At 42.8% G+C, this 12,689-nt stretch overlaps 1 protein-coding gene and 1 pseudogene across 1 annotated transcript in view; both read left to right on the top strand.

Moving 5' to 3' along the window:
- Positions 1-1,482, top strand: part of LOC102862173 — an 8,274-nt pseudogene extending 6,792 nt beyond the window's left edge.
- The window catches only part of OGDH (oxoglutarate (alpha-ketoglutarate) dehydrogenase (lipoamide)), a 140,153-nt gene that overhangs the window by 91,211 nt on the left and 36,253 nt on the right, over positions 1-12,689 (top strand). The window contains exons 6-10 of the mRNA XM_006892168.1: positions 7,178-7,332; positions 7,769-7,915; positions 8,706-8,796; positions 9,231-9,410; positions 10,995-11,123. Coding sequence (XP_006892230.1) covers positions 7,178-7,332; positions 7,769-7,915; positions 8,706-8,796; positions 9,231-9,410; positions 10,995-11,123 — 702 coding nt within the window. The remainder of the gene's footprint in view (positions 1-7,177; positions 7,333-7,768; positions 7,916-8,705; positions 8,797-9,230; positions 9,411-10,994; positions 11,124-12,689) is intronic.

Raw genomic sequence — 12,689 nt, 5'->3', positions numbered from 1 at the left:
GCGCTGCTGGGGGTTTATGCAGCAGCACCCTGTGTGTTAAGGGTCACACAGGTGTGGGTTGCAGGGTGGGTCACACAGTGTTGGGTAGTCTTCGTTCCTCTGGGGTCTCACAGTCTTTGCTCCTCTGGAGTTCCGCAGTAGGCCGCTGGCTGTTGTTCTTCCCAGGTCTCTTCCCGGCCCCTCTCGCCGTGGAACCCCGTCTGGCGGTGGCGTTCTCCCACTGCGTCGCTCTCACTGGCGCTCCGTCGCTCCGTCGCTCTCTCTCGCCAGAAGATCTCTTTCCCTGGGGATTCAGATGACTCTCGGATTGTCAACAGCGTACTGCTCTTTACCATCCTAAATCTCATCTACTCCATTACTAGGGATGTTCTTTACACTATCTGTAACCCTTGTTGACCTGCCCAGAAAGTTGTCATTTTCCAGAAGAATGGTGTCCAAGCCATGGTGCAGTTTGACTCTGTACAAAGTGCATAGCGGGCCAAGGCCTCACTCAATGGGGGTGACATCTATTCTGGCTGTTGCACTCTGAAGATCGAGTATGCAAAGCCGACATGCTTTAATGTCTTCAAAATGATCAGGATACTTGGGATTAAACAAATCCCAACCTTAGTGGACAAGGTGACCCTGGCAACAACCCCAACAAATGCCAGAGACAGCCCCCATTCCTCGGAGATCACCCTTCATAATATGGTGGGCCCACGGTGGGTACCACAGCCAATATAGTGATGAGGGCTATGGGCCTCCCTCCCCACTACAAAGGGAGACGGATGGGCGCACCAGTGGGAGGTCACCGCCGGGGCCCCAACCGTTATGGCCCTCAGTATGGGCATCTCCCACCCCCTCTCCCAGCACCTGAGTATGGCCCCACACCGGCAGCCCCATGCTCATGGACTATGTTTTGGATCAGTCTAAGATGAACTGTGATCGCGTCTTCAATGTCTTTTGCTTGTATGGCAATGTGGAGAAGGTGAAATTCATGAAAAGCAAGCCAGGGGTTGCCTTGGTAGAAATGGCTGATGGCTATGCCATGGACCAGTCCATCATGTTTGGGCAGAAGCTGAATGTCTGTGGCTCCAAGTAACTAGCCATCAAGCCTGCTCATTCATAAGGCTAGAAGATGGGTTTTGCGGTTACAAGGACTTTAATGGCTCAAGAAGCAATCGATTTTCCACCCCAGAGCGGGCAGCCGAGAACCGCAACCAGCACCCAAGCAGTGTGCTGCATTTCTTCAATGCTCCCCTGGAGGTGACCGAGGAGAACTTCTTTGAGATCTGTGACGAGCTAGGAGTGAAGCAGCCATCTTCTGTGAAAGTATTCTCAGGCAAAAGTGAACACAGCTCCTCTGGGCTGCTGGAGTGGGAATTCAAGAGTGATGCCCTGGAGACACTGGGCTTCCTGAACCATTACCAGATGAAAAACCCAAATGGGCCATACCCATACACCCTGAAGTTGTGTTTCTCCACTCCTCAGCATGCCTCCTAATTAGGTGTCCAAGAGGACTCCCATCAGAGCAAGAAAAACAGTTTTCATTTTTGCCGTTTCTTGTTTTGGGGTTGCTTTCTCTTCTATTTGGTGGGTTTGGTTTTTTTTTTGGTGTTTTTATTTCTCCCTGGAAGTTCTTGTATTTCTTTTTTTAATACTAGGTTAGTAAAGGTGTAACCATAACAGAAATGTTGGCAGTCTTGAGGGGGTGGGGGTGGGGAACTGATACCTCCCAAGATTAACCTTCACTTTAAAAAAAATTATTGTACTTGGGATTTTTTTCCCCTTCCTCCCTGTTCATACATTTGTGCTATTCATGTACTCTTGGCACATTTCATTAAAATTGTTTGGAAAATCTAAAAAAAAAAAAAAAAGAAATGTCTATTTGTGCTTTATTGACTATGCAGAGTCATTTGATGGTGCAGATCATAACAAGTTGTGGTTGACATTGAGAAGAATGGGAATCCCAGAGCACTTGATTGTGCTCATGTGTGAACCTATACCTGGCGAACAGAGCAGAGAAATTCTGGTTTGAAATTTGGAAGGGAGTGCACCAGGGTTGTATGCTCTCTACATGCCTGTTTAATCTATATGCTGAGCAAATTATCTGAGATACTGGACTCTATGAAGAGGAGTATGGCATCAGTATTGGGGAAAGACTCATCAGTAACCTGCATTATGCAGAGGACACAAGCTTGCTTGCTGAAAGTGAGGATTTGAAGCACTTGTTGCAGAAAATCATGGAATGCAGCCTTCAGTGTGGATTGCGTCTTCATTGCAGCAGACAGAAAATAAGGAGACACATTGCACTGACAAAATCTGCAGTTAGTGACCTTTCCAAATTGTCGAGGATACCAGTTTTGAGGACCAAGGTGTGTCTGATTCAGGCATAGCCTTTCCAATTACTTGCTGTGTGTCTGAGAGCTGGACAGTGAATAAGAATCACGGGAAAATTGATGCCTTTGAGCTATGAGTTGAGGAAGAGCAATGAACATCCTATAGATGTCCAGGAGAACAGATATGTCTTGGAAAGGTTGCAGCCACAGTGCTCTTTGGAGGCAAGAATGATGTGTGGCTTTGCCTCACATGCTTTGAATATGTTGCTAGGAGGGGCTATTCTTGGAGGACTTGATGTTGGGAAGGGTGGATGCTCAGCGAAGAAGAGGAAGACCCTCAACCAGGTGGATTGATAAGATGACTGCTGCAATGGACTCTTGTGTGTCAGGAAGTGAGGATGGTGCAGGATAGAACAGGGTTCAGATCTTTTGTTCATAGAGTCGTTGTAAGTTGTATTTGACTTGATGGCCCCTAATAACAGCAACAAAATGACCCATGGCAGTTACGCCTTACAGAGAATCGGGTACAGTACACTTGGTGGAGATGGAGATTAGCTGCCAGTGTGGAAGGGGTTATTTTTAAACAATAATGAAGCAGTTGGCTCAATGATTGAGAGTTTTTGTGTGGGGATGAGTGTTGTGGTCTTGATTGGGTTTTGGTTTTATTACTTATTTTTTTTCATTTTCATGTTTTTTTAGACTGTTTTAATAAACAAATACAACACTAGCTGGTCTTGTGTTGCAGCTTCCAGTTCAGTATTTCCTGGGAATAGTTTGCTTTTTAAGTAAAACACTAACTCTAACCAATAATAGCACAGTGTATCTTACTACTAGAGGTTACATCCACATCTTCCTGCTTTTACAATTCTCCCAGGAAGCTGTTTCCCTGCTTACCTTAATTCATATTTTCATATGCTTTAATGTATTTATCTTGTAAAGATAAGCACAAAAGAAGGTGCTCACTAAGGAGGCACATCACTATGATGTTCTCAGACAACATGCTATTTAAACTGCTAAATGATAATTTGAGCTATTTAAAGCTTATTATATTTTAGTATGAGCAAATGAAGGTTAAAACATGCATTGTGTATACAGTTTTGGACAAAGGATTTTACTAATTTTGTTGCATTATTTTTAATATTTTTCCATTTTAATAAAGTTATAATTCTTAAGTATGATAAAAAAATAATTTGAGTTGAGACAGACTACATGATTGACAGCACTGATTGTCAGGATTTACTAGTATGCACGCTGCATGAGCGTCCTATCTAAGGTACATTCTGAATCCTGAGCACAAGCCCCAGCTTGTACCACACTGTGTAGCAAATTGCACATTAGAATCATGTGATTTTTGATTCATAGATCTTTGAAAAATCCCAGGACTCCTGATTGGACTAAGTCAGAATCTCAGGGGTAGGACCCTGGCATCAATATTTCATAAACACCCTAGTGTGATGTAATAAGTGAGATTTCATGAAAAATTCTCCTGTTGATGCTCCCACATTTAACTGCTGAATAACTTAATACCTTTTCTTGAATGTGTCACAGGCACATTCTTGAATGTGTCACAGGTATTCTCAGTCTTTACTTAGAATTGCTTCACTCCTTTGCCTTTATCTCTTTCAGACTCATATAGAAAGAGGCGGTGAAATCCAGTGATATAAGTGACACTTAACTTGATCTCCTTAAGCATTAGGACGGCTGTGGTTAGGATTACTGCTGTGTAAACCGGCCTTTGGAGCCTTCTGATCTTCTTTACCTGCATTCTACCAATACTACTTTCCCTCGGAACCCTTAGATATTTACTGTCCAGCATAGTAGCCAACAGTGACATAATTTTAAATTGTGCATGTGGAATTGCCTGTTGAAATTCTGTTAAAGGTCCAGAATTCTTCTGGAAGGTCTCCTGCTGTCTGTACTCCTCAGTTACAGACATATCTTCCCCCAAATGGCACCACTTCAGAATGATTTCACTTTCTTTTGCCCTGATTCTCATATTTGCCACTCTATTTAATAAAGAAAGGAATGTGTCAGGGATATGTCCTGTCTCCATACCTTTTCAATCTCTGTGCAATAGATCATGCAGGAAGCTGGACATTGTGAGGAACAGTGTGGCATCAGGATTGGAGGAAGACTTGTTAACACCCTGCGTTATGCAAATGACAAAACCTTGCTTGCTGAAATTGAGGAGGACCAGAAGCACTTTTGCTGCAGGTCAAGAACTCTAGTCCTCAGTATGGATTGAAGTTCAACATCAAGAAGACAAAGATTTTCACCACTAGACCAATTGGCAGCACCGTTATGGATGGAAAAGAGATTGAGGTGGTTAACAATTTCAGCTTGTTCAGATCCACAATCAACACTTTTGGGACCAGCAAACAGGAAATCAAAAGACAAATTGCAGTGGGAAAGTCAGCTGTCCAGAGTGCTGAAGAACAATAATTATCAGTCTAGAGACTTGAGATCACCTACCTGATCGAGGCTGAGGTCTTCTCTATTGCTTGCTATGTATCAGAGAGCTGAATAATGACTAAGGATGACAGGAGAATTGATACCTTGAGTTGTGGTACTAGAGAAGAATATTGAACATACCATGGACTGCCAAGAGATCAAACAGGTCTGTCCTGCAGAGGGTTAATCCAGGTTGCTCTTTGGAGGCAAGGATTTTTAAACTCCGCCTTATATACTTTGGGCATGTTGTCAGGAGGGATCAGTCCTTGGAGAAGGACATCATACTTGGAAGGGTAGAGGGTTAGCACAGGAGAGGAAGACCCTAGATGAGATGGAGTGACACAGTGACTGGAGGCACGTGCAGCCAGGACAGTGAAATTGGCTTAGGATAGAGCAGGATTCAGAACAACAACATCCCAACTCCACTTTCTCTTCATCTCTAGACAAAACTTCGTTCTCTGAACAGGATGGTATCTAAAGTACTCTTGTGCAGTCAGGGTCTATGTTAGTGAATGCAGATGACTGTACCAAATGAGCCCAAGAAGACTGAGATCACCCACGTTGACCCTGAGTTACCTGGATAACAAGCCTCACCCTACATGCCCACTGCCTCCTATGACAAGCTTTGTTCCCTTTCTCTATAGTTCAGACCACACCTGCACTATCGCAGCCACTTGGACTACATCATTGTGTGTTGGCCACAGTCTTAGGAGTCCAGATTTCATCCCTTACTTAAGACTAGGCAGCCCCCAGCCTGAGGTTTTTCTCCTGCCTCTTCAAAATACCTCCCACAGGTCTGGGAATTCACATGCTTGCTTTCTCAGCTTCAGAGGTGCCAGCTCCTCCTTTCCTTTGATAATTTATTGGAATGATCCACAGAATTCATAGGTAGTATACTTGACTTACTATAAATTTGTTACAACCCAAAAGCATACAAACAGAAGAGACACATAGGATAAGCACAGAGGAGGGGTATGATACTCTCTCATGTAAGGACCAACAAAAAACATCAGAATATTCCAAGACCTTTCTTACTGGGCTCATCATGTGAACATGTTTAATGACCTCATCACCCAGGTGGTCTCTCCTGGCCTGCTGAGCCCCTAGTCATTAATTTCTGTGGTGGTCCAGTTTACAGGAACTAAGATCAAGGACCAAATGGTTTTCTATGATGTGATTGCACATCTCACAGCCATTATTTTAGTTTGAGCACATTTTACTTGATGTCTTAATCATGGAACAAATTGTGTAATTGTGATCTGTGTGGCTTGGAAGGCAGGGAGCAAGTAGGGAAGGTGGAGTAAATGCAAATCCTGGCATTGATACTTTTGTTTTTGGGCAGATCAGCCAAGATTTCACAACCAAGATTTCACTGTCCATTTTTGTGAAAACTTAAGTAGAGACACGAATGGAGACCTCATAGTAGAACCCAGTATTCTGTAAGGATTTAGTAATGTTGGCTACTCATAAAACATTTAAAAGGAATGATGTTGAAGTACAAAAACACCTCACTGGTCTTTAGTCTTATCAGTGTTTCACATTCAGGACCCATTTCCTTCTTCAGTATTTGTTTTAAGATCCCTATCCTGATTCCCCAGAAACAGCTGCAACAATTTGGAAGGAAGGTAAATGTACAGCTAAGAACGAGGCCTTGGGCACCAAGGAGCTAAGAATTTTGGTCCCCAGGTACTCCTTCTCTCACGAGGGAACTTTTCTTATCCTTTCCCTCTCTATTTTCTCCTGTGAGCCTTGCTATCTGCTAACTCTCTCACCCTGTACACAGGAGACTTGCATGCTTCCCTCCTGAGGTGTTGGGAGGATGTGCGTCCTTTTCCATGGTACTAGGACATGTGCACAGAGTGTAAGGGGCTGTCAAGATTTTTCTTTACTATAACCAGATGTTTCTTTAGGATTGCGTTGTTCCTCAGAGTTAGCTTTTACAGTGGGGAAATGAAAATTTTCAAAGCCTGCAAATCTTAACATGGTCTTTGAGCTCCATTCTCTATGCCAGCATGGTGGGATCCTTTCTTAAGGGTCTTGAGCACAAGCCTAACCTTAAGGCAAAGTCATTGTTTGGGGACTGTGGATCTCAGAGTTGATGCCATGCATTCCCTACCCCCACCCCCAACCCCACCCCCAGTGAGGGAGTGGAGTGGATCAGGGAGGTCCTTTCTGTGTGTATACTTTACCCCTTAAGACAGCAGAGTTTTACCCCTGAAAACAGCCAAGTTTAGAGTCAGAAAAGGTGGCTGGGCCTTTGCTTCCTTAGGCTGCACTTGTATCCTAGTACATTTTTTTAAAGGGAGGTTACCTTCTTTCCTGCCTTCTAGCTGACTGCGTAATGAACAGCTTTTACATTCAACCAGATTTAACTAAGACTCTTTACCATGTGTTTCTTTGTTACATAGATGGCCTATTGTCAGCATATTGGAGTGGAGTTTATGTTTATTAATGATCTGGAGCAGTGCCAGTGGATCAGACAGAAGTTTGAGACACCTGGAATCATGCAGTTCACAAATGAGGAGAAGCGAACCCTGCTGGCCAGGCTTGTACGGTCCACCAGGTACCTGTCTGGCCAAAGGAGAGGCAGCATCTGTGAGCTGGATCCCTAGAGCATGAGCCTTCTAAGAAGGACACAGTCCAGGATGAGTGAACACTTAGTCATATGGCCTTAGTCATCTCCCTTTGAGGAAAGATATGCCTGGGAGGTGGCTTGTCACCTCCCATATACAAGGACAGCACCTCTGCCTAACTTTGACATCTGACTTGTTACTTAGGGGTGCCTGAGTGCAAATGGTCAGCATGTTGCCCCTCTAACTGGTTGGTTGGAGGTTCAAGTCCACCTAGAGTGGAGGCCTGATGCTCTCTGTAAAGGCAACCATTGAAAACCCCGTCCAAGCACAGTTCTGGGCTGACTCACATGGGTCACTAAGAACTGAAAAGTCTAACTTAGGGATTTCTTAAAACATTTTATTCAGGATTCTTTGGCCTCTGTCCAGGTTTGAGGAGTTCCTTCAGCGGAAGTGGTCCTCCGAGAAACGCTTTGGCTTAGAAGGCTGTGAGGTGCTAATTCCTGCCCTGAAGACCATCATCGACAAGTCAAGTGAGAATGGAGTGGACTATGTGATTATGGGCATGCCGCACAGGTAAGTTGTCAGGGATGTTCTGCAGCAGCTGGGCCCTCCTGTTTGATCCTTTCCCTCTGCATAAGAAATTTCTGCTTGTTTGTTTGACTGCCACTTGTATGGTTTCCTGCCCCATCTCTGTATCAATTCTTTCATGACTTGAAGCACTGAGTCAGATGTTGTGACTCAGTGAGTAGCTCGTCCATCTTAAAGTCCATCCATTTAAGTTCTCTTTCTTTCAATCTGCTGGAAGGAAACTTCCATTCTGGTTGTGTGAGAATATCTTACTCCATAAGGTTGGCATAGTTTCTGATTCAGTTTGAACATTGTTCCTGGTATAAGTTGATTTTTCTCACTTTAGAGAGTCACTGTCATATCTGAGGTCATGTGCGTTAAGCAGGTCATCTGGCCTAGGGTTATATGTTCATAGAAGAATAAACCAGAAATAGCCTTTGTCAGAGAGCACAGCAGAGGGGAAATTGCTCACCTGGTGGTTGTGCCACTCTCCTTGATGTCAGGAGCTCGACAGTCAGGACAAATATGATGAGTGAGAGGCCATACAGAGACCACCTGCCAACTGGTGACCCACCTTCTGCTCTCTCCACAGTGCAGCTTATGTCTGGGTACCTGGGAGCACAGTGTGTACAGTAATGGACAGGAGGGTCTAGGACAGCCCCATCCAGCTCTTTGCAGGCATAGGGAGCAGTGCAGGGAAGACTGTCCCCGAGTGTGTACAGTAGTGAACGGGAGGGTCCGGTGTAGCCCCATCCAGCTCTCTGTAGGCGAGCACTCATCCTCCCCTGTGCCACAGAGGGCGACTGAACGTGCTTGCAAACGTCATCAGGAAGGAGCTCGAGCAGATCTTCTGTCAGTTTGATTCCAAGTTGGAGGCAGCTGATGAGGTGAGTCACCTGTGTCTCCCTGCAGAAACTTCAGCAGAATTTCAACCGTGGTCATTTTCATGCCTGGCATAGTTTGGCTGAGCTGAATATATGAATATTCTATACCTAGACAAAACCTCTCTGGCTCCATCTATTTCTTGGGAAAATATTATGAGAAATAAAGAAGATAGCCATTAGAGATCACATTGAGGTCTGTATTGTGATGAGATAGAGGGCACATTAATTCCTTGCTAGGAGACAAGCAGATGCCTGAGTGATTTAGACATTGCCTACCTGTGCTCTGTATTAAAACAATCCTATGCACAAAGGTTTTAGGAGTAGAAGTAAATATGGAAGGTCTGTGAGAAGTTACTAAAAATCATAATTCTTCCCTGTAAATATGAGAATATGAGTTTTTCTTGCTTATTATGAAGACACATTCATTGTATTTTTAGGGTTCTGGGGATGTGAAATACCACTTGGGCATGTATCATCGAAGAATCAATCGAGTGACAGACAGAAATATCACTCTATCCTTGGTGGCCAACCCTTCCCATCTTGAGGCTGCAGACCCTGTGGTAATGGGCAAAACCAAAGCTGAGCAGTTTTACTGTGGGGACACTGAAGGGAAAAAGGTAAGAGCTGCTGGACAAGGCCCAGTAGACCAGTCTCCAGATACAGCTTTCAGGGATGAGCACAGCAGTGCCTCCAGCCTCCTGATGGGGTGCCTCCTGTGTGTGTTCCTTGACAATTTGGGGAAACCACTTAGCATTTCTTAGACCTTACATCTGGAATTTTAAAGACTCAACCAACTTTGTAAGAGTAACAAACGGCAAAATGGTCCCACTTATTTATGAATACGCTTTCTATCAAAGTCATGGCCTTCTAAAATAGGAAATTAATTCCTTCTCTTTCACCATATCTGGGAGAAAAGCCAGACCACACTAATATTTCTGATAGATAAAGGAGCATTTTTACTGAAAAATGGGAGGAAAATCTTGATAAGGAGCAGTGTAGGTGAGCCTGAAGGAGAAATGGCAAATTGTCAAATATGTGAGAAGAGAAAGTCTCATAGTTGTCAGGGAAGTAAGTCTATTATGCTGTTTAGAAATTAAGAAAAACAGATTTACATGTCTGGTTGTGCCTGATTCTGGCATATGCTGTGCATGACAGTGGCCACACTACACTTTCTCTTCTGGCAAGGTGAAAGCAACTCTTTAAATGTCTCATTCTTTAGATGTTAATTGAATGCTGGCTGACTAGCCAGTTTGTGTCCAGATATCCTCAGTTAATTATTACTGTTTCCCCTTATTTTATCTCAAGATGACATTCTCAGCAATATTATAGTGACCTAAAACCAAGTAGTCAGAAGTTCATAGTATCTCTTAAGTGCCTACTAAGAAATATAAGAAGTCATCTGCATTTACCTTGTTCTCAAGGGTCTAGAAATAAGATACTATGTGGAGAAGCTAATAGAACATTCAGTGATGTAATATTAGACTGCTAAGTTAACTGTAAAAGACCATCAGAAGGATGCATAGGTATGGGCTAGAATTGTAGAGGAAGAGAAATAAAAGGCCATCAAACTTTTCAAAGGAGATGGCTGCTCTCGTATTTAATGAACAGAGGTAGAAGTTATAGGATCTAGGTCATTGATGTGGGAAGAAGTTTCCGTGGAGATGAAAGATGGAAGTAGAGATGGAGCAGGGAGAGTTGAGCATAGCAGGAAAAGGCCAATGTCCTAAGAAGAGCAAGCTGGCTGAAGAGAGCGGTCACGGTCACGTTTTTTGTTAAGGGTGGAAACAAGTATTGCTTTACTTAATTGTATAATAAAAAGTAAATGTATTATTATGCTTAGAGGAAACTGATTTTCAGAGTTAAGGAATCTGGACTAGGGGTGTGGTTTTAAGTGAGGAAGGAAAGTATGCACTTAAATAGTGTCTGTTGCCAGGAAAGTGGCAGTCATAAAAGGAACAGGGAGCCTCATGTCTGCAGGACATAATCTTGACCATGTACAGTGGGGATATGTAGACAGGGAGCAAGCAGAGCAATGTGCAAGCAGTTACAAGAAGAGTGAAGGAACCCTGGGATTCTTCATATTCTTACAGTTTCTTCTAAATTTAGAATTATATCAGAATAAAATGTTTTAATCCGTTATTAATTAATGTACACTATCTTGTGGAATTTGATGATGAGGGGACCTGCCTATATATCATCAGGTCATGTCCATCCTTCTGCATGGAGATGCTGCGTTTGCTGGTCAGGGCATTGTGTATGAGACCTTCCACCTCAGTGACCTGCCGTCCTATACCACACATGGCACTGTGCATGTGGTCGTCAACAATCAGGTAATGCAAAAGGTCCCACCTGTGACTGGCTGTGCAGTGAGGGGGCAAGAAGAAGCATTCTTGGCTTTTGTCATTGCATTTGAATTTCTGTTCGTGCACTATCCTGATGGTTTTGTAACCAGACTCTTAAAATACTAATTTTTATTAATTTTAATGAAAATACCTGGAATTGGTATATTTTCATTATGTAGAATATCTGTTGTTTCTTTCTGATTATGAAAATGTCTAATAAAAATTTGAAAATACTTCTCAAGTTTATAGTGAAATAAAGTTGTAGGGTATGAGATCAGTAAACAAAAATCAGTTAGATTTCTATACTTTAACAGTAAGAAATCTGGGAGAGTAATTAGAGAAACAGTTCTCTTTACAATTACATGCAAGACAACAAAACATTTAGAGGTAAATCTAATGAGGGATGTATAGGGGTTAGACAGTGAAACATTGCCAAAAGAGGTCAAAGACGACATAACTGGAAAGATACCCCATGGTCATGGGCTGAAAAAAATATTGTGACTTGTGTCATTGTGACCCAAAGCGATCTGTAGGTTCCATACACTCTCAGGCAAGGTTCCAGCAGTCTGCTTTACAGAAATAGAAAACGAACCCTCAACTTCAGGTGGAATGACAAGAGGATCTCTATAGCTAAAGCAGTGTGAGAAGACATACTCACTTCCTGACTTAAAACAGACCATGGGCATCGAAAAAGTCTGGTGCCAGTAGACACATATAGGCCAATATACTGGATTTTAGAGTCCAAAAATAAACCCACACAACCACGATTTTTGACAGGAGTGTAAAGTTCATGCAACAGGGAAAGAAGAATATATGTTCAATAAATGATGCTGGGAAAATTGGATTTTCACACAAAGAAAAATAAAACTGGATACATGCTTTATACCACATACAAAAACATTCAGAATGGATTTATGGATTAAGGGCTAAAAGAATTAGAACAAGCAGGGGCAACAGGGGCCCAGCTTTCAAAAAGACAAACAAATGAGGTCTCATAAAAATTTAAACATTTTGTTCATCAAAAGATTTTGCTAAAGTGATAAAACATGCTACCAACTGATAGCCTTTCATTTGAAACCAAAGGTAGAACAATAACTGAATAACCAAAATGCATATAAAACTTCAGCAACTTGACAAAAACAATCCAGTCATAAAATGGACTTGGATAGACATTTCTCCAAGAGTACAGTCAAATGGCCACCAAACACGTGCTCTGTCCCATTTAGGTATAAGTGCAAAGCAGAACCATAACGAAATACCATTTCATTCCCAGAAGGATGCATCCGATATTTAAAAAAGAAAGAAAAAGGAGAAAATAACAAATGTTGGCAGGTATGTGGGGACATTCAATTCCCCTTGCGTTACGACAAGAGAGCTCTGGTAGCTTAGTGCTAAGGATTACACTGCCAGTATAAAAGTACATGGTTTGACTCTACCAACTGCTCTGTGGGATAAGGATGGGTATTCTCCTCCTGTGCGATTTACTTCCTCTGAAAACATGCTGGAGGGTCAGCTTCGATCAGTTCCAAGTCAATGGACTACAACAACAATATG

This window comes from Elephantulus edwardii, unplaced genomic scaffold (genome assembly GCF_000299155.1).
Source record: "Elephantulus edwardii isolate Elephantulus edwardi_28Jun2011 unplaced genomic scaffold, EleEdw1.0 scaffold00111, whole genome shotgun sequence".
NCBI classification, from domain to species: domain Eukaryota; kingdom Metazoa; phylum Chordata; class Mammalia; order Macroscelidea; family Macroscelididae; genus Elephantulus; species Elephantulus edwardii.
The sequence above is the reverse complement of the archived record's forward strand: the minus strand, read 5'-3'. Positions and strand labels throughout refer to the sequence as shown.